General features: G+C 47.9%; 1 protein-coding gene and 1 long non-coding RNA gene across 3 annotated transcripts; both read right to left on the bottom strand.

Annotated features, from left to right (window-relative positions):
* Nucleotides 1-6247: 6247 nt before the first annotated feature.
* On the bottom strand, nt 6248-20500 carry LOC136452108 (pectin acetylesterase 3-like). The gene is made up of 10 exons (XM_066452750.1): nt 20122-20500; nt 8091-8173; nt 7840-7969; nt 7698-7771; nt 7366-7598; nt 7133-7247; nt 6923-7000; nt 6738-6843; nt 6476-6630; nt 6248-6383 (listed from the first exon to the last, which is right to left on the bottom strand). The coding sequence occupies exons 1-10, from the start codon at nt 20369-20371 to the stop codon at nt 6282-6284; spliced, it is 1326 nt and encodes a 441-aa protein (XP_066308847.1). The 5' UTR covers nt 20372-20500; the 3' UTR covers nt 6248-6281.
* A 1227-nt stretch (nt 20501-21727) lies between these two features.
* On the bottom strand, nt 21728-23927 carry LOC136452107 (uncharacterized). 2 transcript variants are annotated; one of them, XR_010758748.1, is made up of 5 exons: nt 23793-23927; nt 23549-23669; nt 22637-22726; nt 22490-22556; nt 21728-21986 (listed from the first exon to the last, which is right to left on the bottom strand). It is a non-coding gene; the product is annotated as an uncharacterized lncRNA (long non-coding RNA). The 2 variants fall into 2 exon arrangements; XR_010758747.1 differs by lacking the exon at nt 22490-22556.
* Nucleotides 23928-25150: the final 1223 nt, after the last annotated feature.

The following is a 25150-nucleotide window of genomic DNA, read 5'->3' as shown; positions in this document are numbered from 1 at the left end:
CGGATGCAATGATTTAGGAAGAGTCTCCTATATGTTTTAGTATGTGCAATTGACATTTGAGGTCATTTTGTGGATTCTATTCATAAGCACATATTAAGGGGGAGCCTCTCATAAATTATTGAACCCAAAAGTTTAAATGTCTATATTCTTTTGTAAGCTTTAATCAAATTGTCATCAATCACCAAAAAGGGGGAGATTAAAAGTGCATCTAGCCCATTAGTGGGTTTTGGATGATTGAATGACAACAAGATTAAAGGTCTAACCCATTTGTTAAGTGTGGATAGGTAATAGGTTATCTCACAGGTACTTAATGAAAGCCAAAATGATGTGTTGTTGTATAAATAATCTAGTTCAAGCACAAGACAATAATGCAAATGGAATTTATACAAAGGCTTATTTCTTGTGGGATTTCAATGTACTATGTGAAAGCAAGCTCGTAAGAATTAATTAATGAGACATGAGGGATTGCATATGGAATAGTCTCATATTTGAAGCTTGCTAAATTGAAATAAAAAAGAACAATATAAATGAATAGATGATTCAACACAAGATGTGATTTGATGGTTTGAGATGGTGAAGATAGCAAGGAAAGGCTTCTAGGTACTAAGCAAGGATAAAGGGCAAGTGATGGCTTGCCGGCTGAAGAACCTAGCTAGGGTGAAGAAGGAAGTACTTGCATTTAGTTGAGGTACTAATCAAGCTATGATAGTCATGTCAATGTGAAGGATCACATCACTATTGGAGTGTTTGATGGAAGTGAGTTGATACATTTGGGATTATTCAAATTTGATGAATGGAATCAAGTCACGTGCTCAAGATGACTATGCTCAAGTGAAAAGATCAATATCAACATGTTGACACCCTCACTTGATGAAGATTGGAATACACGGCTTTGGTTGAAAGAGATCAACTCAAAAGGTTTAAATCCATTATACTTTTAAATTTGAGTTAATAGGAATGTCGTACTATTAAGAGGGATGCATCATGTTGGTAGATAATGTTTCATAAGTGCTCAAGCCAACCCATGTGAGTTTTGAGTATTTGAGAGACAAAAGAGCTAACTTGTGTTTTGCTGGTCTGGCAATACCGGACATGTCCGGTATGTACTAAGCCACGATAAAATTCTTATCTTTCTTGGGTTGGTTCGTCGGGAGTTCCGACATGAGTCAGAAGTTCCAACGGTCGGGAGTTTTGACACAGGTCGAGAGTTCCGATGTTTCACGCTTAACTGACTTAGAGGGTTCACTGTCTTGGTCATACTGGACGTGTCCGGTATGGACGACCAGAGGCCAACGACTAGTTTTTAAATATCTTGAGAGTCGGGAGTTCCGACGGTCGGAAGTTCCGACATGAGTAGGGAGTTCCGACACCTCACATACTTTAACTTAGTTACATGGTTTTCAAATATGCTGAGGGTCAGGAGTTCTGACGCCTCACATTGTCACTATAACTTAGTTACCGTTGGGGCAGTGTAAGTTATGGCAACAGCTATAAAATGGCTAGTTTTTCCAAAGGGGCTATAAATACCTCCAAGCCTCCACCTTTGGAGGCTGCTAATTCTGCTGATACACATACATGTTTTGAGCCTTGCCAACTCTCCCAAACCCTCTCTTAGTGAGTGTGTGATCCAAATAGCAAAATCCATTTGTGGGTTAAGAGAGAATTTGAAAAAGAGAGCAAGCCACCACTTGAGCACTTGTGCATATTGTCTATTTTGTGATTCACATTTGTTACTCTTGGACTCTTCAGTCCTAGATGGTTAAGCATCGCCGGAGAGCACCCGAGAGATTGTGGTGTGCCTCGAAAAGTTTGAAACGATCGATTCCGCTGCCTCGGAATCAACTAGTGGAAGGAGAAAAAGGAGTTGGAAAAGACTCTGGCTAGAGTGACCTTCATGGTATCCTCTAGGGCTGACCTTCGCTGGGTCGCCTGCAGCCCCCTCAACGGAGAGTAGGACTCGAACGAGTCCGAACTTCGGTAAAACAAATATCGTGTCTCAATTCACATTTCATTCGATATTTATGTTGCTCTTGCTCTTGTGCAGGTTATCTATATATATTGTCATATCTAGTAGGTACCTGCAATTTGATTTGAAGTTAGAAATCAAAATAAGCAAGTTTAGGGCTGTTCCACTGAAACCGTGTATACCGGACACGTCCGGTATAGCTACCGGACACGTCCGGTATTGATTACTGTGCCAGGCTATTCTACAGAACACGTGCATACCGGACACGTTCGGTATTTCCTGCCTATGCTGAATATGTTCATTCTCTGTTCTAACTTTGTATTACAGGGTTGTAACTTCTATATATATATTCTTTATACCATGTTTACTCTGTGACTAACTTGTGAGGGGTGGTACTATACTTAATTTGGAGTTTTTATTTTGGAAACTCTCTTTACTAATAGTCTCCGCATTTAAAGGTGTTAATTTTTAGAAAAGCCTATTCACCCCCCTCTAGGCGGCATCCTAGGTCCTTTCAATTAGTATCAGAGCAAGGTTCTCACCTAAAGCTTCACTGCCGTGAGAAAAGGATGTCGACGCCTATCGAGTTGGAGCCGGTGCTTCTCCAAAATGATGGTTCAAACTTTCTACCTTGGTCAATACATGTACTCAATGCTTTTAGAGATATTAGTCCTCTTGTTGAGCATATTGTGGATGCAAGCATTCCTCTTCCTATAGTTGATTGGAGCAACTACAAAAATTTATCAAAAGAGGAAGAGATATGTGTGCAACTCAATGCTCAAGCTATTAATATCATGTTGAGTACATTGAGTGCAGAGGTTCAAGATGAGGCAATCTTCAATGGACAACCACCTCCGAAGAGTGCTCATCTCATTTGGACTAGACTTTCTGATTTATATGGGAAATCCAAATGTGATGATGCACTTGAGATCAAGTCAATGGAAAGTATGTCCATTGTGTCTTCATGCAGCGAAGAAGCCTTACAAGACCTCAAGAGCACCGAGCTGGAGCAAGAAGTGCAAGCAGCGCATGACTTGCTGTCTGCCTGCACATACCGGACATGTTCGGTATGGCCAAGGTAGCAGACCAGCAAGCAGCTATTTGCAACGATGCTCAAGCCCGGTGGTGACCAAGTGATGAGTCAACCTTAGTATCTCATGATACTCATCACTTGTGTCTCATGGCCAAGAAAAGCAAGAAAAAAGAGTAACAAGAAAGATAAAAAAGGAGAAAGCACAAGTAGATGATCAAGATGAGAGTGATGTTGAAGTTGAAGACAACAACAACCTTGGTCATCTCAACCCTAAAGACAAGTTCATCATCATGAAGATAGTTGAAAAGAATGATGAGCTTGAAGAAGAGATTGATAAGCAAGAGCAATCACTTCAAAAGCAAGAATTATTTCTCATCTCCAAGATGGAAGAACTAAAGGCTCTAAGTGAAAGGTATGAAAAATTATCAATTGAGCATACTTTAGTTACTAACTCCTCTTCTAGTGTTTCACAACTAGAGAAGGAAAACTTTGAGCTCAAGGCAAGGCTAGATGAACTATCAAGCAAGTATAATGTGCTACAAGCAAACTATGTTCATCTAAAGTGCTCTCATGATGAAGTAGTAGAATCAAGCATCATGCTTGAGGTGGCTCATGAGGTTGTGATCACATCGGTAAAATTTTCTCAACCTCTCACACATTCACTCACTAGTACACCATCTCAATTAAATATTTCTTGTACTAATGAATGTGCTCCTCAAGCAAGCCAATCTTCGATTGAGCTAAATCTCATAGAAAACATAGAGCTCAAAGAAGAGGTGGAAAGATTAAAGAAAGATGTGATTCAGTTGAAGGGTAAGGAGAAAGCACAACCTTCTCAAGATAACCGTAATAACATGGTGAAGAAGCTTAAGAAGGGTTCAAACCTTGCTTCCTCCAAAACCCAACAAAAGAATCACATCTCAAGCAAGGTCTACACAACCAAGAGCAAGAAACATGAAAAAAGGTTATGCTATTGTTGTGGATTATGTGGACATGAGTGGGCCATGTGTCCACATAAGAATTGGGCCGACAAGTGTGAAGTGGCCGAACAAAAGGCCTCAAATAAGTTGGTCAACCAAAAGAAAAGTAATGGACAAAGCACTTGTCTCATGAGCAAGAAATTGGGGCATCCTACCAAGAAATGCCCAATATACAAAGAGGCAAGAAAGGAAGCCCAAGTTGCAACAAGAAGATGCTATGGATGCAATGAGATGGGCCACAAGGTTGATAGATGTCCATACAAGCAAAGCAAGCATATAGCAAACAAAGGTCGCATATGCTATGCTTGTAGAAGAAAGGGGGCATTTAAGCTATGAATGCCCAAATGGTAACACACCTAAGCCGAACACTTTTGTTTATAATGATATGCTTAAGAAGACCACAAATGGAGTTAGCACTAGCAAGGTGATGTGTTCACCACAAACTAGTGCTAAAGGCATTTGGGTGTCTAAGTACTTGTTGACTAACCCAAAAGGACCCAACAAAGGTTGGGTACCAAAGTGTGCTTAGGTTAATGATGTAGGTACTTGGTGATAAGATGAAGGCTTTGGGGTGGTTGAGCAAGCAAATTGATAATATTCACTCAATCTATCAACCAATTCTTATCATAATCTCTTATATGATTGACCCAAAGAAAATTCAATGAATATATCATATATTTAATTTTCACCATTGGTAACAAGTACCTAAACTTTATAGGATAGCCACTTTGTTCGTTTTGTGTTCAATAGTTCACAAATAGACATATTTGTGAAATATTGAAAGTGGCTAATTGAAAAGTATTTTATTTTGCCATATGATGCTTTTAATGGCTCTCTAGTGGAGCAATTTATTTGCTTTTAATGGCTCTCTAATGGCTCTCTAGTTCAAAATTCTCAGCCAAGCTTTGATCCTTGGGGAATGGGGTTACCATCACCGTGGGTTAGGAAGGTGTGTATAAAATTCCATGATTTTTGTATCCCGTTTGATTGAGTTTTGGATTTTTCTTTCTTGGTTCAGGAGGCTGAGTTCTATTAGTACAGAGCCTCTGCGCATTATTTTTGCGGAACCATCCGAGATGTGAACCTCAACACATTTTTGCAGAACATTGGCAGATTTCAACCTCCGCCACATCTACTAAACCTCTATAGACTTGTGTTGCCGTATTTGGGTTTCGGTAATTAATGACAATATTAATGGAATAACTTTTCATATGAAGATATGAAGGGTTAAATGATTTGATCCACATGGGTGCTTGAGCTAACAAGGATATCATGAAGAAAGATGGCATGGATGGATTGTGAAGGGCTCAAGGCAATGGTATAACATAGGGTTTGTGTTTTATCGACCATGAGATGATTAGAGGATGAAATATGACCAAATAGATAGATAGATAGATAGCCATACTATTAAGAGATAAAATTTGATTGTTTTACCGTTATCTAGTGCTACTTGTGAGGTCAATCTTTGCATTGTATATAAATTCAAGTTGTGTTTTAAAAAAAATGCATGCTAACTAAGGCTTTGAAAAAATATTTAAAAAAAATGCATGCTAACTAAGGCTTAAAGGTATTAATCATCCATGGGAGATCATACAGAATTAGCATGTTTTAAAAAGGGTTGAAAAGTACGTTGTTTGCACTGTTTTTAAGGTCATAGGAACTCTCCGGTGGTGCACCGTCGGAGTTACCCAACAGTGCCTGACCTATGCTGCGTGTGTTTGAACATTTAACCCAGACTTTCAGAGTTCAGTGAGGGTGTTTTTTCGTACATACAGTGATCTAACACGCACCGAAACTCTCTGGTGGTGCATCGGAGAAGTCATCGGGAATTTAGTGTTGCACAATTAATACACGCTACCGTTGGCTGGTTTATCCGGTGCCGCGTTCCGTTATAAACAGTACACACGCTCATCCAACACGTTACCTTAACCAGAATTTGCAATGAATAATCAGATCGTGGTAAACTCGGTGGATGCGAGACAAACAGCACACACGCTCATCTGCTTTCTCTTTATGAATGAATCACTTAACAATGCAAGTTTAACTGTTATCTAAGAACATTCAGTTCATTTTTGACACTTTCTTGTATTATTATCGTTCATTTAATTTTAATGATGGGTGCACCCATTTGCTTTCTCTGTGTTCACAAATTGAATTGATGTGATGTACAACGGCTTTGTCTTATGAGCCATACTATTTTAACGAACGAACGGTGTTTTTCTTTCACAATTTTCAGCCATGCCTATTCAGCAAAGCTAACAGTTGATGACAAAACCGCAAGGTAGCCCAGGATGTTTTGTCATCATATGATGTTGCGGCATGTTCCGTCGCAGGGGTAGGGGCAGTCGATCGCCTTCACTTGAGCTCGACCGAAGTACCAGTCGCCCACTGACTTGGCAATCCCCTGCACACGCAAACAGCAGGCTCAAACTTTTGCTTTTATACGTATGTATATATATGCTGTATGGCATCACCGGTGGGTGGTGTCGTGATTACCCTGCTTTGAATGGCAGGGGAGGCACCACCTGCGGCGTCGCTCCAGGTCGCCGGCAGCTCGGACTGGCAGTGCGCGAAGCAGGAGTTGATGAAGAGCCCGTTGCTCCTGGAGCCGGCGAAGCCGTTCACGGATGCTACCATCTGGTCTCTGAAATCTGCACTTGATCGATCCAGTGTACTTAGAAATAAACCTTGAGAACATATGATGTTTGGTCCTCCCTCAGGGCCTTGCATTGGGTTATGCATGTGTAACCGAAATAACCTTGCAGGAATTTCATCTGGGATGCGTCGCAGGCAGAGTGGTTGGACTTGCAGGCTCGCCAGGCTCCGCTGGGGTCAGCTCCGCTAGGTGCCAGGCTCTCCTGTATCTGATCGTCCATTATTGATAGCTCGATTACAGATATACAACATTTGAAAGCTGGCAAATCAGTTGGGAGTACTAGTTACCTGCCAGGCGTCGTATGCTGCGTTCAGCAGGAAGATGGGGGTGTTGATGCCATCGATTACGTTCTGGGGGAAGAAGCACTGCATTTGCCATTGCCATGCACGAGCGCGAGTGGTGGTTCAGTTCCATTCTGTCAACACGGACAAGGAGCATGCATGCATTTTGCTACTGGAACTGCAAGGAACAAGGCATTAGGAAACAACGCGACGCACCGAGGTGGTGTCCAAACGGGCAGTGCAGGCCGGCGGCAGGTTGGGAGCCACGCCCTGCATGGCCACGATGTCGGAGTAGTAGGACCGAAGGCTGCGCCCGCCGGAGACATCAGAGCTGCATGCATGCACTGCTCAAGTCAAGATGCATGAACGAAGCACCAGATGGATGGAGCAACAATTTCTGTAAATAAAAGGTTCGTTAATTGGTAAGGTGGCACTGCGGCGGCACGTACGCGTCGAGGAAGAGTCCGGCGTCGGCGAGGCACTTGACGGTGGTGGTGCCGCCGCCGGCGTTGGACGACCGAGGGAAGAAGGCCTGGAACTGGTCGCAGTGCAGTATGACGGCCAGGCCGCCGGCGGAGCAGCCGGTGAGCAGCACCTGGTCTGCGGAGGCCATCCCGATGGAGAGGAGGTGCCGGACGGCGGCGTCCCAGATGCGCTGCCCGCGGAAGTAAAACCCGTTCTCCTGCAGCAGCGTCATGTCAGGTCAATCGATCATTTCGTTTGACCAAATCAGTAAGGAAGGTGCAACAGAAAGGAAGCAGGGTGCATCCGTTGTACGTGCCTTGTCGTAGCCTTCGCCGGCGAAGGACGCGCCGTCGCAGTAGCGGATCTTCACCCGGTTCCAGTTGTAGAAATCTGTATGTAAATGATGTGTGCATGTGAGATCGAGAGGGATTGAATTGAAGGTAAGACGACGGACGGACCAGGGTTGTCGAGAGGGCTGCTGCTCATGATGCCGCCGAAGGGGATCTCCTTCTCCATGAGGTCCGACGAGCCGCGGCGGCTGCCCTTGCGGAACTGGCACGCCCGAACGTTGTTGCACCAACCGCCTCCCTATACCACAATATACATTATAACAGCCAGTGGCGTTTATTATGACCATCCATCACGAATTAGTGCATAGTAAAACGTACAATTGGAGTTAATTAACTGATGGATCTTTAATTTGACTGACCTCCAGGTTGACGATCCAGCTATTGTTCCCTGCCCCGGAGCCAGGGTGCAGGTGGTAAGCAGGCGGCGTTCCGTCCATGCACACTGCACCAACAGATATATAGCACACACCGTTACTTGTTACTTACTCATCCCAGCTAGTAGTAGCGGAAAACATGGCGCTTGTTTGAAGATGACAAAAAAAAAGGACAAAGACAAAAACAAATGTTGGCTATTGAAATATGCTGGTCAAGGACGGAGGTAGAATTATATTTTGGAAGGGGACCAATTAGTAAGAGTTATTGAAATATGCTGGTCAAGGACGGAGGTAGAAATCTGGTTGTAGCTATCTTGCAATCAATTCAATGGAGTAAGTTCAGTGGCATGAGGCTGTCACCATTGAATTGATTGCAAGATGAAATTTGGCACTGAACTTGCTATTCCGGCTAGTATGTTTTGAATAGGTTATCAACCTGAAGTAATTACAGTAGTCAGGAAAATGAGTATTTCGTTTTCGTCCTTGTGGCTTTGCTTTCTTAAATGAATCTACTCCTATGTTCGTCCTGTTCCTATGCAACCAATGGAGATCAAGGTAGCAGCAACCATATATTTCTCCAGGCTCCCTATTGATTAAGCTTCACATGCCTTTCGTCTGCTGTAAATCGAAGCCGTATCTAATGGGTGCCGGTGGACGGCCACATCCCGCGTAGATCCCCTGCAACGGAGCGTCCTCGGCACGTACAAGTCGACGATGGCCACAGTGTGGCAACATGGCGACGCGCTGGGGCGTGACGCTGCTGCGTGCTAGCGTTTTCAGCCCGAGCGAGGACGAGAAGCACCAACGCTACACCATCGACATTCGGCAGAACTCATGTCTGGCCTCCGGCGGCAGCACCCATTCATCGACTCAAAACATTATTTTTACAATTATGTCCTGATTGGGAACTAACTCTACTCCTGGTTTCCCAACCGGGACTAGCAATCCGGGACTAACGGTTTACCACAACCGGGACTAAAGATCCTCCCAGCTTTAAAAAAAATAATGCCTCCCACCGCTGCGCCCCGTGAGATTCGAACCCAAGACCTCATGCACTGCCTCGTGCGTAGCTTACCACCCCACCTACACAACACATCTAACAATGGATGTGATGCTTTCCTTTTGAACTAACCCATCGGGGGACCTTTAGTCCCGGTTGGTGTTACCAACCGGGACTAAAGGGTCTACCTTTAGTCTGGGTTGGTATTACCCACCAGGACTAAAGGTTGGATGATTTTTAGTCCCGGTTGATGGCTCCAATCGGGAGTAAAGGTCCACCTTTAGTCCCGGTTGGTGTCTCCAACCTGGACTAAAGGTCCCATGCCACTGTGCCGAGCGCAGTAACCATTGGGTAGGGACCTTTAGTCCCGGTTGGAGACACCAACTGGAACTAAAGGCCTCTCTAGTCCCAGGGGCAAAAAAAAAATGCCGAGGCTAATGCTAAATTGGGACATCGTTCTAAAGTCTGTTCTCTAGTAGTGACACATCCAATGTCTCCCGACGCCTCCCTCATTGACGCCTCTCAACACCTTCCCTCGTATGGGCCATCTTCCTGACGCCTCCCCAACCATAATAAAAAAGTTCTAAAAAGAAAATGTAAGATATAGGAGAAGTGGACATTTTTTTTGTGAGAAGAGAAGTGGACAAATTGAGGTAGGAGAAGTGCACAGATTAAGATAGGCTTTCATTCCTGACATCGGGGCCTGGTTCTGCGGGTCAAGGCACGCATTTCGTTTAGATGCAGGGTGCGGCAACGTTGTTCTGCTCAGTGCTCACCAAGCTAGTGATGAGGACATAAGCGCCCGTGAAATCCAAGGATCGATCGGAGCAGCCGGACAAGTGCAGGCAGCGGTAGCTGCAGTATATGTTTAGCTCGTGACTACGGATACATATGTACCAGCTGTGCAACACGACGCCTTTTTTGGAAGCACACGCGCGTGCGCGATCCGGCCGTATCATATATCGTCCACGCGCCGACCGCACTACCGAAATGGCATGCAGGCAGGGACCGACGATCCACCCACTGCAGCGTGCGCGCATGGCGACACACACACGGCCCGGCGGCCGGCGCATCGCATGCATATGCCAGTGACGGATCACCGATCACGGATCCATAAGAATGCGGCATATACGGACAGCAGCAGCAAAAGCTAGAGCATCTCATCTTGGTTTTCGGTAAGATGAGTGTGGGGGTATTAACCCCTATACCCTTACGGCTAAGCTTGGGCTGGCCCGGATCGATGGGTTCAGTCCACCCGAAAAACGACGTGCGGCTCAGTCCACCTGATCGGAGTCCCGCACAAGGAATCAAGACGGATTTGGCGACCAAGCAGGATCCTGGTCGGTTAGAATAGGAATTCTTGTCCGGCTACATATGGCAATTGTAACTGACTAGGATTAGTTTCCAGATCTGTAACCCTGCCCCCCAGACTATATAAGGCGGGCAGGGGACCCCTCTAAAAAACATCTCTCATTGACATACAGCAATACAAATCAGACGCAGGACGTAGGTATTACGCCTTATTGGCGGCCGAACCTGGATAAAACCTCGTGTCTGTCTTGCGTCACCGTCTTGTTTGGGGCTTGCGCATCTGTCTGCCGATAATCTACTACCTTGGGCATACCCCTAGGTAGACTGCCGACCATATTTCGTCGACAGTGGCGCGCCAGGTAGGGGGTGTGCGTACTGCTCGTCAAGCAAACAAGATGGTCATCGTCTCCGGCTCCATGGCTACGCCCAACGGCCTCACGTTCACCGTCGGCCAGATCACCTGGACCACCGGCCCCGACGTCTCCATCACCATGACCGCGGAGGAGGCGTGGATTCAACCCGCGCCGACGACTACTTCACCTGCATCGGCTACGGCTCCGACCACGGTGAACACGATTCCGACCACGGTGAACACGGCTCCGACCACGACGAACGTGGCTCCGACCACGATGGATCTGGCTCCGACCACGGTACATCTGGCTCCGACCACGCTTACAGCCACGCCGATAACCCGTCGTCTGCTTCCCCGCTACAGAGGAAAACATATCGACGACACCGACTTGCTCGACTCCATCGATCGGGTCGGCATCAAACTCGCTGAAACCCTAGCTCTGGTAAGTACGATTCAAAGCCAACCTAATGAGCAGGTAACATCTCCCCACAACAGATCTATCCGACCAGCTCGGACCAGTCGTCCTGCACGATTCGGAACGGATCTTGTGGTCATATCTACTCCTGAGGGGCGCTCCGCTCGTCGCCAGCCAGCCTTTGCGACGGGTCTCCGACTCTGCGAGTACGAAGCCTCGACGGAGAACCACCAGGTCCAGCCCTACGGCCTACAAAACGCTGCCTCCAGCTACGCGTACAACCTGCGACGCCGCTCGGATCTACTTCCTGTACACCGATCTCGGCCGAAGTCATGCAACATCGTCAACATGGTCCGGATTGAAGATTATCAGGAAGGATCCGTCCACACCGTCCGAGAGGGTGACTCCAGCTCCTCATCCAGCATCGCGTCTAACGCATCTGTCCACACCGAGCTTCAGCGTCACAAAGATGAAGGCGTCAAATACGATCTGGATCTACCAGACCACGCCCCGGGTTTCCCCCAATTTCTGTCTTTCCCGCCAAGACGAGGGGATTTGATCCATGTTGTCAGCAACGACGAGCCGCCAGCAGTTGGCGAAACAGAACAAGAGAAGACTGCACGCGAAGCATGCAATATTGACCGGTTTAATCGCCGGCAAACCGAAGCTGAAGCAGACCAGGAGGCACGACGCATAAGGGTCCAACCGCGTGACCTCAACAATGCTTTCGACAGGGTAGGGGATAAACAAGTCTTCAAGACCCCAAGTGCCAACGTAGCCGTCGCCATGGCGACAATGCAGCGGCTGCCCAACACTCCCGAGACTCAAGTAATCCGTGATGACATACAAGCTTATCTGACGGCCGCTATGGCTCAGACCGCAGAGATGAACCAAGCCCGGGCTCCATCAGTTTCTGTCGAATCAAGCTACAGCCGTCAATACTCAAGTCGCTCGCAGCCACTCAACCAGCGTGGCTCGCGCAATAACGACCCGTCAGACAACCGTCAAGGCGGAAACGGCGGTCGCGATGATGGTCGGGACGACAACCGCCGCCGGGAGGATAACCGCCACGACGTTCGGGGAGACAACCGCCGAGATAACCGCGACAATCGCCGTGATAACCACGGTCGCAGGGCTAATCCAGATGGCAATCGAGATCGCCGCGATGGCAATAACGATCTCCGCCATCACCTCGGTGGACGTGATCTGCGTGCCCGCATCAACCAGAGAGCCGACGATCGTGCATCCCACGAAAGCTATCGCCGTATGGAGTATGACACCGCCCACGGTCCGCCGGGTCTGAAGCAGTTCACTCCACACCTGCGCCAAGTCATATGGCCCAAGAATTTCAAGCTCGAGAAGCTTCAGAAGTACGACGGCAAGGAAAACCCAGAATTATGGGTCATGCTCTACGAAACTGCGTGCCGCTCAGCCATGGCTGACGAGCACGTCATGTCTAACTACTTCCCAGTCGCTGTTGGTCATGCAGGTCACCAATGGCTGGTTAGCTTGCCAGCGAACTATTTTGACTCTTGGCAGGAGCTCAGGCAGGCCTTCATCGACAACTTCATCGCTACTTGTGAACAACCCGGCAACAAGTACGATCTGCAACGGATCCGAGATCGAAAGGATGAACCACTACGCGAGTACGTTCGGCGTTTCTCGGAGATGCGCATCAAGGTCCCATCAATATCCGACAATGAAGCAATCGAGGCTTTCGTCACCGGCCTCCGCTTCCACGACGCCCTAAGAGACAAGCTCCTCCGGAAGAGACCCGAATCGGTCACAGCGCTTTTGGCCACCGCTAAGAAATATGCGGACGCTGACGACGCTAAAAAGATAATCGTTGAAGAAGCAGCAAGGGTTACACGACCCGACCACCCCCCACACCGTGACGATTACCGTGGCAATCGTGGTCGGAGCGACAATTTTGACCGCTGCAACCAGCGCAACGATCCCCGCGACCACCGTGATCAACGTAATCAGCGGCGTAACCGCCGTGACGATTACAGGAGCAAGCGCGCTCGGGAAGACGACGGCGAGGTCAATACTGTGAAAAAGGGCAGCGGACGTCGAAACTACGAGGACGACTACGCCAAAGCATTGAAGGGACCCTGCCAGCTCCATCCTAAGTCAAACCACACCATGGAGAATTGCCGCGTCCTCAAAACTATCTACACGCGTCAACAGGCTCCGGATACGTCCGACAAGCCTAACGACGCGGGGGAACAGCGCAACGAGGACAACGACGACGACGATGCAGATCCTCGTCATAAATACGTCAAGCCGACTGATCGCATGCACACCATCATCGGCGGCAAGGTGTCCATTGAGACCAAACGAGAACGCAAGCTGCTCGCCCGTGCTTGCTTGAACGTGGCAAACACCGACAACCTTCTCACCGATCCGCGGCTTCCTCCGTGGTCTCACCGTGAAATCTACTTCAGCAGGAAGGACCAATGGGCCGCCATACCCGAGCCAGGGCGTTTTCCCCTGGTCCTCGATCCCTGCATCAACAAGGTTCAATTCGACAGGGTACTGATCGACGGCGGCAGCTCCATTGATATACTGTTCAAGAACAGCCTGCCTGCTCTGAAAATAGCCCAGGCGGACCTGAAGCCGTACGAGGCACAGTTCTGGGGCGTTCTCCCCGGACAGAGCTTCACACCTCTCGGGCAGATCACGCTACCGGTGCAGTTTGGGACTCCGGACCACTTCCGCACCGACTACGTTAACTTCGTGGTCGCTGATTTCGACGGCACCTACCATGCTATTCTTGGTCGACCATCGCTCACCAAGTTCATGGCCATACCTCATTACAGGTATCTGGTGCTCAAGATGCCTACTGAGAAAGGAGTTTTAACCCTCAGGGGCAACGTATACGCAGCTTACACCTGCGAGGACGACAGCTTCAAAATAGCAGAGGCCCACGACCTCTCTATTCGCATGGCCGAGACCATTCTCGACGCTAAGAAAACCCCGACCGACCACCTGGAGATCCCAGAGCTCGAGGTTCCGCGCAAGAACATCAGATCCAAGGAGCACAAGACGATCCAGCTAGTCGAGGGCGATCCCAGCAAAACGGCCCTCATCGGGGCCGACCTGGATCCCAAATAGGAAGACGCGCTCGTCAGGTTCTTGAGGGGCAACGTGGATGTGTTTGCATGGAGACCTTCCGACATGCCCGGTGTACCTCGGGACTTGATCGAGCACTCCTTAAATGTCAACAGCAAAGCCAAACCAATCAAGCAGAAGCTACGACGGTTCGCTCGCGACAAGAAGGAGGCGATTAGGGTAGAAGTTACACGGCTTTTGGCAGCCGGATTTATCAAAGAAGTGTATCATCCGGAATGGTTAGCCAACCCGGTTCTTGTACGCAAAAAGAATAATGAATGGAGAATGTGCGTTGATTACACTGATCTCAACAAACACTACCCTAAGGACCCCTTTGGCTTACCTCGCATAGACGAGGTCGTAGATTCAACCGCCGGTTACGAGCTGCTTTCCTTTCTTGATTGCTACTCTGGTTATCACCAGATCGCTCTCAAAAAGGACGACCAGATCAAGACATCCTTCATCACGCCTTTCAGCGCCTACTGCTACACGACTATGTCGTTCGGGCTCAAAAACGCCGGTGCTACCTACCAACGCGCTATACAGGCCTGCCTCAACGACGAGATAAAAGACGGCCTCGTCGAGGCTTACGTCGACGATGTAGTTGTCAAAACCAAGGAAGCACATACCCTTGTTGACAATCTGGAACGCACCTTCGCAGCCCTTAATACGTTCCAATGGAAATTAAACCCAAAGAAGTGCATCTTTGGTGTCCCTTCTGGCATATTGCTCGGCAACGTCGTCAGTTACGACGGCATACGCCCTAACCCGGAGAAAGTCAAAGCTGTCTTAGACATGAAGCCTCCAAAAAAGGTGAAGGATGTCCAGAAGCTCACCGGCTGCATGGCTGCTCTAAGCCGTTTCATATCAAGATTAGGAGAAAAAGGACTACCGTTCTTCAAACTGCTCAAAGCGTCCGAGAAGTTCGAGTGGTCGAAGGAAGCAGACGCTGCCTTCATGCAGCTGAAACAATACCTCACGTCACCTCCGGTACTTACTGCTCCCAGAGAAGACGAAACTCTCCTACTTTACATTGCGGCAACCGATCGGGTGATTTCCACTACACTGGTGGTCGAGCGCGACGAGCCGGGCCACGCCTACAAGGTACAGCGGCCAATTTATTTCATTAGTGAGGTACTCAACGAATCCAAGACCAGGTACCCACAAATTCAGAAACTGCTCTATGCCATACTGATAACATCCCGAAAGTTGAGACATTACTTCGACGGATATCGTGTGGTGGTCATGACCGAGTATCCTTTGGGGGACATTATTCGCAATAAGGACGCGAACGGGTGCATCGTCAAATGGGCAATGGAGCTATGCCCCCTTTCCTTGGAATTTGCAAGCCGTACTACAATCAAGTCTCAGGCACTCGTCGATTTCATCGTCGAGTGGACAGACTTAAGCACTCCCGCCTCTCCAGGATCCGACGAATGTTGGACGATGTACTTCGACGGTTCTCTCAACATTGACGGTGCGGGAGCAGGAGTTCTTTTCGTATCACCATCCAAGGAAAAGCTCCGGTACGTCCTCAGGATTTATTTCCCAGCATCTAATAATGCCGCCGAGTATGAAGCATGCCTGCATGGTCTACGCATTGCGGTTGAGCTTGGAGTTAAACGTCTCTATGTCTACGGAGATTCGGCTCTGGTCATCAACCAACTCAACAAGGACTGGGACACGACCAGTGAAAAGATGGACGCATATTGCAAATCGATAAGAAAGCTGGAAGGCAGGTTCTATGGCATCGAGTACATACACGTGGTCCGGGACAAGAATCAGGCAGCGGATGCGTTGTCAAAGTTAGGATCATCCCGAGCCAAAATCCCACATGGCGTATTCGTCCAGGACCTGCTCACGCCTTCCATTGAAGACGAAGATTCAATGACCGACAAAGTTTCAGACCAGCAATTAGTGGCTACGGTTCCGGTGCCGAGCACAACCGAGCCGCTTCCGACCACTCAAGAGCCGGACTGGAGAACGCCTTTCATCAAGTACTTGACAGATGGTAGCGGTTATATCGATCGAACAGAAAATGAGCGCCTGATGCGTCGTAGTAAGCAGTATTTGCTCGTCAATGGCAAGTTATGGCGCAAAAATGCTAAGGAGGAAATCTTGATGAAATGTATAACCCAGGAGGAAGGCAAGCACCTCCTAGATCAAATCCACTCCGGCTCCTGCGGCAACCACGCGGCCTCAAGAACACTGGTCGGTAAGGCTTTCCGAGCAGGGTTCTATTGGCTGTCAGCAGTGGCCGACGCAGAGAAGCTAGTCCGCCGCTGTGAAGGTTGTCAGTTCTTCTCCAAGAGAATCCACGTACCAGCACATGAGATCCAGACGATTCCAGCTTCCTGGCCCTTTGCATGCTGGGGACTGGACATGATCGGGCCTTTCAAACCAGCTCCTGGGAAATTTACATGCGTCTTCGTGCTAATTGATAAGTTTTCTAAGTGGATAGAATACATGCCTCTAGTACGGGCGTCCTCAGAGAAAGCCGTTGCATTCCTCGACCAGGTCATCCACCGTTTCGGCGTGCCCAACAGCATCATTACTGATCTGGGTACTCAGTTCACCGGGAACGCTTTTTGGGACTTCTGCGATGAAAGGAGCATAGTTGTAAAATACGTCTCTGTGGCACATCCTAGAGCTAATGGACAAGTTGAGCGGGCAAATGGCATGATCTTGGACGCATTGAAGAAGAGGATGTACAGAGAAAATGATAAAGCTCCTGGAAGATGGCTCAAGGAGTTACCAGCCGTTGTCTGGGGCCTCCGAACTCAGCCCAGTCGTAACACCGGTGTCTCACCATACTTTATGGTTTACGGCGCTGAGGCAGTCCTTCCACCAGATATAGCTTTCAGATCAGCACGGGTAGAGAACTTCGACGAAGGCAAGGTCGACGAAGTACGGGAGCTAGAAGTCAACAGCGCAGAAGAGAAAAGGCTTGATTCCTGCGTACGCACGGCCAAATACCTTGCTGTTTTGCGCAGGTACTACAACAAGAACGTTAAAGAGCGTTTCTTCGTGGTCGGGGACTTAGTCCTGAAGTGGAAGACGAACCAGGCTGGCGTCCACAAACTCGCAACCCCATGGGAGGGACCCTACATGATCAAGGAAGTCACACGTCCAACGTCTTATAGGTTAGCTCATCTCGACGGCACGGACGTACCGAACTCATGGCACATCGACAAGCTTAGACGTTTCTATGCTTAACTGCTGAGATATGTACTCTACTTGTATCTTCGATTTACTTTACTAAAGCAACTATGATTTCTCCGACCACTCTAATGTGTCACTCCGAATTTATGGTTATTCTAACTTAAGGCAGTACAAGCCGACCACCACTCCTTCTACGGTTTTCGGAGCAGGCCTTGTCTCCGGTTCCTCCCAACACGTGCACGGGATTTGCTCTCTGCGTTGCGGGTGATCGGCAGGTCCCCTCTGGTTTGACTTGTCTGCGTCCACGTATGCACAGGTCATAGTACCTCATACTCCGACCACATGCCAGACTAGGGCCGCACAAACTTTTCAGGATGACGTGTCGAGCAAAACGGTACAACTAAAACAGAACGTTAACACGTTCCCACTTAGTTACACCAACAAAAAATTTCAAGCTTAAAGTGCGTTTTGTATAAAACAAATAAGCTTATAATGATATACAGTTACGTTATTACAAGCTTGCCTGAAAAGGCTCAAGTTTACAATAACACAACTATATCCTCCTTCTACAGCTCTAAGCCTATTACATTGGCTGGTCGGGGCGCATGGCATTTACTGCTCGCCGCCTCCGATACCCTACTCGAGTCTCGGGGACTCTAGAGCTAGTCAAGCTGAAGGGGATGGCCCCGCCGGTGCCTGGCTGGTCGAGACCGCAGGCTTCGCTGGTTGGCTTGCAGCTGATGACATTTCCAGCTGGCTTGTCGATGGCATACCTTGCACAGGTGCTGTCCCACCTCCGCACAGGTTAATATCGCCAATTATCCTTGACGACAAGTCCAGCTGGGCCGTCCGGAGCTCTTCGGCCTTGTCTGGGTCTATCTCCTTCGGGTACCCAGCTTCCAAGCGTTTGAGATCAATCAGGGGGTAGTGAGCACGCACCATGCTTAGCACATGGGCGCCCGTGTACTCGCCCGCCTCCTTCACGAAGTCTTGGAACCATCCCCATGCTTGCTTGCACCTCTCGACCAGTCCGAGCTGAGGCGTCCTTAGCTCTTCCTCTGTGAGCGTCGGGTCGATAAGGTCGAGGACGGGCACAATGCCAGTTGCCATTTCTTGGCACCGCTTGCTCCACGTGTCCCGCTCCTTGACGGCCTTAAGGCATTGTGCTTTCCAGTCGTCACGCTCCTTGATCACGGCCTCAAGGTGCTTCTTGGCATTGACTTTCAAAACTGAAAACATTACAAGACATCAAACGTGATGACACGGCAAGGCAATGTGGGCAATTGAATGAGCAAGGCGGTCTGGAGTGCTTACTTTTCAGGTCGTCCTTCATTCTGTTAGTGTGGTCTTGGAGTTCCGACTGGCGGCGTGCCAATTTCTCGTTGTCCTCCTTCAGGCGACCACATTCTGCAAGCGCTCGGCTGTTCTCCCCCTGGAGGCGGGTCACTTCAGTTTCTAAACCTGCATTACAGCTATTACTGTCGAGAACAAAAAAAAAACCACAAGTCCAGCACTTGCTATGATACGGTGAACACTTACTTGTTTTCTCCTGCTCTTTGTTTTTGAGCTGGCCGACCAGGTTTTGGTTCTGTGCTTCTTGGTTTGTCCTCTCCTGGTCGGTGGCTTCAAGTTGGCGCCGTAGGCGTTCCACTTCAGCCGTCAGCTCCTTATTGGTCTTCATGACTACTTCTATCTGGTCGAAGCACCTTTTTCGGTACCTTGCAGTTTTCATCACGTCCTGCATACAGACAAGCTACGTCAGACAGTTCGACTACACAACAGGTTTAAGGACTAAAGCCAAATATACCTGGACTTCAGTCACCAGGCGTTTGGCCGCTCGTTCAACTCTTAAGGTTTCCTCGGCCTCTGGGATCTCCTCGTGCATGACCCATTCGTCGTTCCGATAGCGCGACACATATACATGTTGTCGTCTATCTTGAGGACGCCCCAGGACTTCTTCCACTTCATCCTCTTCAGCCTCCTGTTCGGGAGGCGGCAGTGGTCCGGAGTTCGCAGACTCCACGACCACCAGGGCTTTCCCACGAGTAACCGAATTTGGAAAAATTTCCTCTCCAACAACTTCTAATCCTTCCTCCTAAAATTTAGGCATTTGGAAAATTCTTCCCCGTCACGCGTAACTTTGCGCGGAGTCGAGGTCGCGCGGATACACGCGTATTCTTCAGCCAATTAAAGGTGGAAGAGCGAAAAAAGAAAAAGAGTATAAAATGGGTCTAGATGCAAATGTACAAGAGAGAAATAATATATAAGATTGGTTAAAATAATTTAGAAATATATATTATAGGATTCCTGATGTAAAATTATGAATTATTGGAGAGATAGATTTCTTTTTTTTTCTTCCAATACATTTTTAGGAGTTGGAAACATGGATTTTTTGAGAGAAAAAAATTTAGGATACTCTTGGTGGTCCTCTCTATCAATGTAGTGCATGCTGCTGGTGTTCCGTGAGACCGTGAACAAATTAATCCGCCGCCGGGACTCCACAAAAGGAGATCGATCGCAATTGTGATATACAGACATGAACAATACAACGGCCTCTAAGCAGATCGTGTATAGCTAGTGTTATACTACTACTACGTACTGTCTATGCATGACTGAGGAAGTGGGAAGGAATTGAAGGAGAAGCATGTATATGCGTGCATACCGGCTCCCGAGTCGACGGCGGACTTGAGGATGGTGATGGGCACCATGAGGGGCGTCACCGCGTCGGCCGCCGCGGCCCGCCTCCTGCTCCAGCTCCTCCTCCTGCGCCTGCCCCTATTATTGCTGTTCATCTGCTCATCTGCAGCGGCGGCGGCGCAGTAGCTACCTATGAGGACGACGAGTACAGCAACGAAGAGGATAAGCCGCCTGCTGCAGGGTTTGGGTTTGGCAACAGCCCCATGCACCCCCATCGTCTATCGATCGACCCTCTCCTGTCGTCTCTCTGATGCCAATCGGAAAGGTCGGCCAGCATAAAGAAAGCACAAGCCGATGTATATGTATCCAAGGAGCTTAAGCCAGCAGCAAGCCTTTATATATATATATATATATATATATATATATATATATATATATATATATATATATATATATATATATATTGACGACGCGCGCATAGCAAGGGGATGACGCACCTAGCTTAGCAGCGCCATATATCTAGCCACAGCTAGCAAAGAACCACGTACCACCGTATATTCATAGCACGCTAGCTGCGCTACGACAGCCAAGAAATCCACGACGAGTAATTAAACTAGCTAGTTGAGCTAAATTATCGTGTGCTTAATTAGCTTCCATAATATGCATGTGTGAGAATATACTGCGTCGGTCGGTGTGTGTTCAGTGTCCTCAACTAGCAATGCATGCATGCACAACAAATTAATTATGGTATGATAACAATAGATTCGCAAATATCTCGTTTGATTTGATGGTGTATGTTGACATATATACAAAATGATTTCCAGATTATCGATCGATCGCCAAATTCAATTCGCCAGCTGACTCATTTAATCAGTCCAGTCCAGGGAATCAATCAAAGACGCATATGCATGCATGCTGGCGGGCTTGGCATGCATCGCTTCGTGGTGTGGTGCTGGATCGGGCAACCATCGATTTCGACGGCCCACTCATCAGTACCATTCAAAGCCGAAAAGGCTAAATGACAACTCTACGATCTCGACCTCTCACTAGCCGCCGCCTGCCCGCCTCGGCCTCGATCGCTATGTATGCATGGTGTGCACACACTACAGGAACTGCTGGCTTCCCCGAGTGCCAGTTGCACTCGGGGAAGGCCCAGTTGTACTCGGGGAAGTCTTCCCCGAGTGCAACACTCGGGGAAGAGCCTCCGGCTAATCCTCTCACGAGAAAGTCGCCTTCCCCGAGTGTCAAAAATCGTACTCGGGGAAGACTTTGCTGAGTGCCGTGTTGGCACTCGGGGAAGACTTGATGCCGTTGGCCGACGGCCGACATCATTTTTTTTTATTTTCTTCGCCGGGTGCAACACTCGGGAAAGATTTTTAATTTTTTTTTAAATACTCTTCCCCGAGTGCCACAGCTCAAGCACTCGGGGAAGAAATTTGTTTTTTTTTAAATCCCTCTTTCCCGAGTGCCACAGCACAGGCACTCGGGGAAGCCACCTCTAAAATTCTTTTTTTTTTGTTTTTTGCTTTTCCATGTAAACAACAAAGCATATATATATATATATATATATATATATATATATATATATATATATATATATATATATCACAAACCACAAATCAACACCAATATGTCACAAACCACATTTATATATCACAAACGACCAAATTTGTCCGAAATCCACAATATATTACAAACCACACGTTCAAAAGTACACACTATTCCAAGTTCACAAGTTCAATACATAAAAACGACTCCGAAGGCGGCTCACGACGACTGTGAGGGATGGGACGCCCCAGCGTGCGATCCCGGCGACGGTCCAGGTGGGGATGGCCCGACGTGCGATGCCGGCGACCCTTCGACATGGTTCGACGCCGCCCCCGATTGATGCTGCAAAAAAGAGAGGAGATTGCACGTGAGTGACAAGATAAAAATGTAAGGAGTTTAAAGAAAAGTTAAAAATTTCGGCAGCACCTCCCCTGCACGGGGAGGTTTCCAAAACCTGCAAGAAAAACGTCGGCACGAAGGCCGACAACCACATTTCCGGCACGAAGGCCGACACATCAACAAATCCGGCACGAAGGCCATCACTAGGTTTGACACTAAGCATGAGCAAAGAAAGTAAAACATCCGTACTCATACTCACCGGAGTAGACTCTAGACGATGTGGTGGTGGTGGTATGATCAGGCAACAAGAAATAAATTGAAGTGAAATAAGCACAAAACATCAAAATGCTCTGGTTAACTGAAGAAAAAACATACCCACTGATATGCAATCAGCATTGCCCAAAGCACTACAGATGGAATTCCCTAGCCTGCTAAACAACTATTACGTGTCTTCAGGTCACATGTGGTACTGGAAGGAGGAATGAAAACTCAAAATAAATGCTCACCCCATGTTTCTCCATCAATGAAGCAGGGTGGAAAAAATCAGGAGATTGATCATAAAAAACTGTCGCCCTGGAATTGCAGACTAGAGAATGTGAACAGCAGTCCTTCATATATATGGAGAAAACTATGTTTAAGTTTGATCAGTCTACCTGATTCCCCAATTTTGAGCAAGCTCATGCTGCATTGCTTTTGTAACACAAAAGGCACCATCAGCCATCTGCCCAAAGTGCTTCTCAAACCTATAGAATACAGAACAAGTTACTATATTAACAGATATTTTCAAGTAAAGGAACAAAATTTTGGAACACCAAGTTATATATGTTATGTTAATCTTAACAGAAGATAAACGATCAGGGTAAAATGGATTACCAGAAATATATTTTGACTATAATGTGACTTCTTCCATGTCAATCAAGCGATACATGCTACCTTGGATTCTCTCCCTCCTTTCTATGATTTCTATATTTACACAGAGTTGTTGATTTTCAGGTATATGCTAATTCATAGGCAGTACTTTATTCCTATATATGTACTCTCTCTTTCCTTGATTAATCTCTCTCACTAATGAAATTATCATATGACTATCTTTATTTTTTTTCAGAAAAATATACCTCTGATGAATGTAAAAAATAATAATGTATGGAGGTCTATTGGGATTACTGTATGCTCAAAATTATCTTTACTAAATAAGAGATTTGTGATGTCTGAAACTCTACAAGATCTTTGCACTCAAAGAAAAGAAATGTGTTGTATAATTTGTATCAATGATTTAGACATCTCTGCTCCTCAAACTTCTTGGCATTAGTTGCCGTGTCATTCATGGCTATCTCTTTCCCCTCCTGTATTGCATGCTTGGTGTTCTGAACATCGGATAGGTAACTGTAAGGACTATTCCTTCCTTCACGTCACTCCAAAATCTTTCCATGGCCAATAGATAATTTTTTGCTACTGCGGAAGCAATCAACTGCGCGCAGCAAGCTGGAGAGACGGTTCGAGTGCAGCCCTGCCCAATTTAACCGAAACACTGCTAAAACGAGATGGTGGATTTAGGAGGAGCGGACCTGGTTATCGAGCGAGAGGGAGTGGTACTGCATCCGCGGGCTGCGACCGATGTCGCCCAGTACCACGACTGCCGCGCGCTTCCTCCTCTCCGTCGCCTCCGCCATCGCCGTCGCCGTCAGCCTACGGACAGGGATGGAACCGGTGAAGGACATGGGTGTACACATGCACAGCCGATTAAGTTAGGTTTTGGGTGCTCGGTTTAGCACATCAGGAAGAGAAGGGAAATGGTGCGAGCGGGAAAACCTGGCGGATGCTCGTCGTGGGCGAAGGGTCCAACGAAGACCTCCGGCTCCTGACGCAGGGCGGCGGCGGCGGCGGCGTAGCCCAGTCGTCGTAGGCAGAGAGAGAGAGAGAGCGCCGGCAGGGGCTGCGGGGGCGCACGGCGCGGTGAAAGGTCCTTGTTTGGTTTTGGTAATTGAGTGACAACTTAGGTGGACTAATTGTGTTTATGTGAGATACACAGGTGATTAGTCCACAGGTACATGTGTGTGAGCAACATATGCCATGGAGGTGAAAATGGCTTGGAGATGTTGCAAAGCTCACACATGTGATGATGAAGGAGCTTATTGCACATGAGACATGACATTGAGTCATGTGATCAAGGTGGAGAAGATCAAGACAAGACTTGACTTGATGGACCGGTTGCAAGCGTGAAGGGCAAGTCGAAGGCTTTGGAGTGATGGACCGCGTGGCGGTGAAGCTTGAGCAAGACTTGGCGCCGATGGACGATGGCAACGGTGAAGAGCAAGTAGAGTCAAGATCGATGAACCAATATGATCATGTGATGATATGAAGTGGATCATATCATTATTGATCGTGTTGGTGCATGTGTTGCATCGACATTGAAGGAGATGGAATAGAATGCGCAAGGCAAAGGTATAACCTAGGGCATTTCATTTCACCGGTCATAGGTGTGTAGAGAAGTTTATGACCGGGTTTAGGATAGATGACCGTACTATCAAGAGGGGCAAACTTGTTTGCATATCGGTCATCTAGTGCCACTCGAGTGATCTAACTTTGCATTGTCGCTAGGATCGAGTGGCGTGGCAAGTTGAGTGGCTAACATCCTTTGGGAAATGATTGTGAAAATGCTAACACACATACACATGGTGGTGTACACTTGGTGGTGTTGGCACATTTACAAAGGAGGTGGTGTTTGCAGGGTTGAGATGGGTTTGGGTCCCTCTCTCCCTCCCGCCGAGCTAGCTCGGCGGGATTCGGCGCTTTCAGGAAAATAAAATGCCTATTTTCTATTGCGCCGGATGCAAATTCTTGGTGGTTAGCTCATTGAAGCAAGGGTGGAGAAGTTAGAAGTGAAAACGAGTTGGTCGCAAAGATGCCAGCGTCGGTCAACTGACCGGACGCTGGATCTGAATGCACCGGACGCTAGCAGGCTGCGTCCGGTCGCGCTGACGTACGGTGACGCAGTAGCTGGAGAGTGACCGGACGCTGGCTGCGTCCGATCGCGTTCGACCGGACGCGTCCGGTCATGCTCGGGAGCTTACTGGAAACGACCGGACGCTGGGGGTTCAGCGTCCGGACAGTTGAGTGCTGCTGCGTCCGGTCAGGTCAAGTGACCGTTGGAACCGGGACACGTGGTC

Source organism: Miscanthus floridulus, chromosome 5, assembly GCF_019320115.1.
Source record: "Miscanthus floridulus cultivar M001 chromosome 5, ASM1932011v1, whole genome shotgun sequence".
NCBI lineage: Eukaryota > Viridiplantae > Streptophyta > Magnoliopsida > Poales > Poaceae > Miscanthus > Miscanthus floridulus.
This window is presented reverse-complemented; position numbering and strand designations above follow the sequence as displayed.

Bases quoted from the DNA above. Each gene is read 5' to 3' on its own strand.
- LOC136452108 (XM_066452750.1), bottom strand. From the start codon at position 20,371: ATGGGGGTGCATGGGGCTGTTGCCAAACCCAAACCCTGCAGCAGGCGG. The intron at 7,970-8,090 runs GTCAGTCAAATT...ATTGTGGTATAG, and splicing joins GCTGGATCGTCAACCTGGAG to GGAGGCGGTTGGTGCAACAA. The intron at 7,248-7,365 runs GTACGTGCCGCC...GCATGCATGCAG, and splicing joins GCCGGACTCTTCCTCGACGC to CTCTGATGTCTCCGGCGGGC.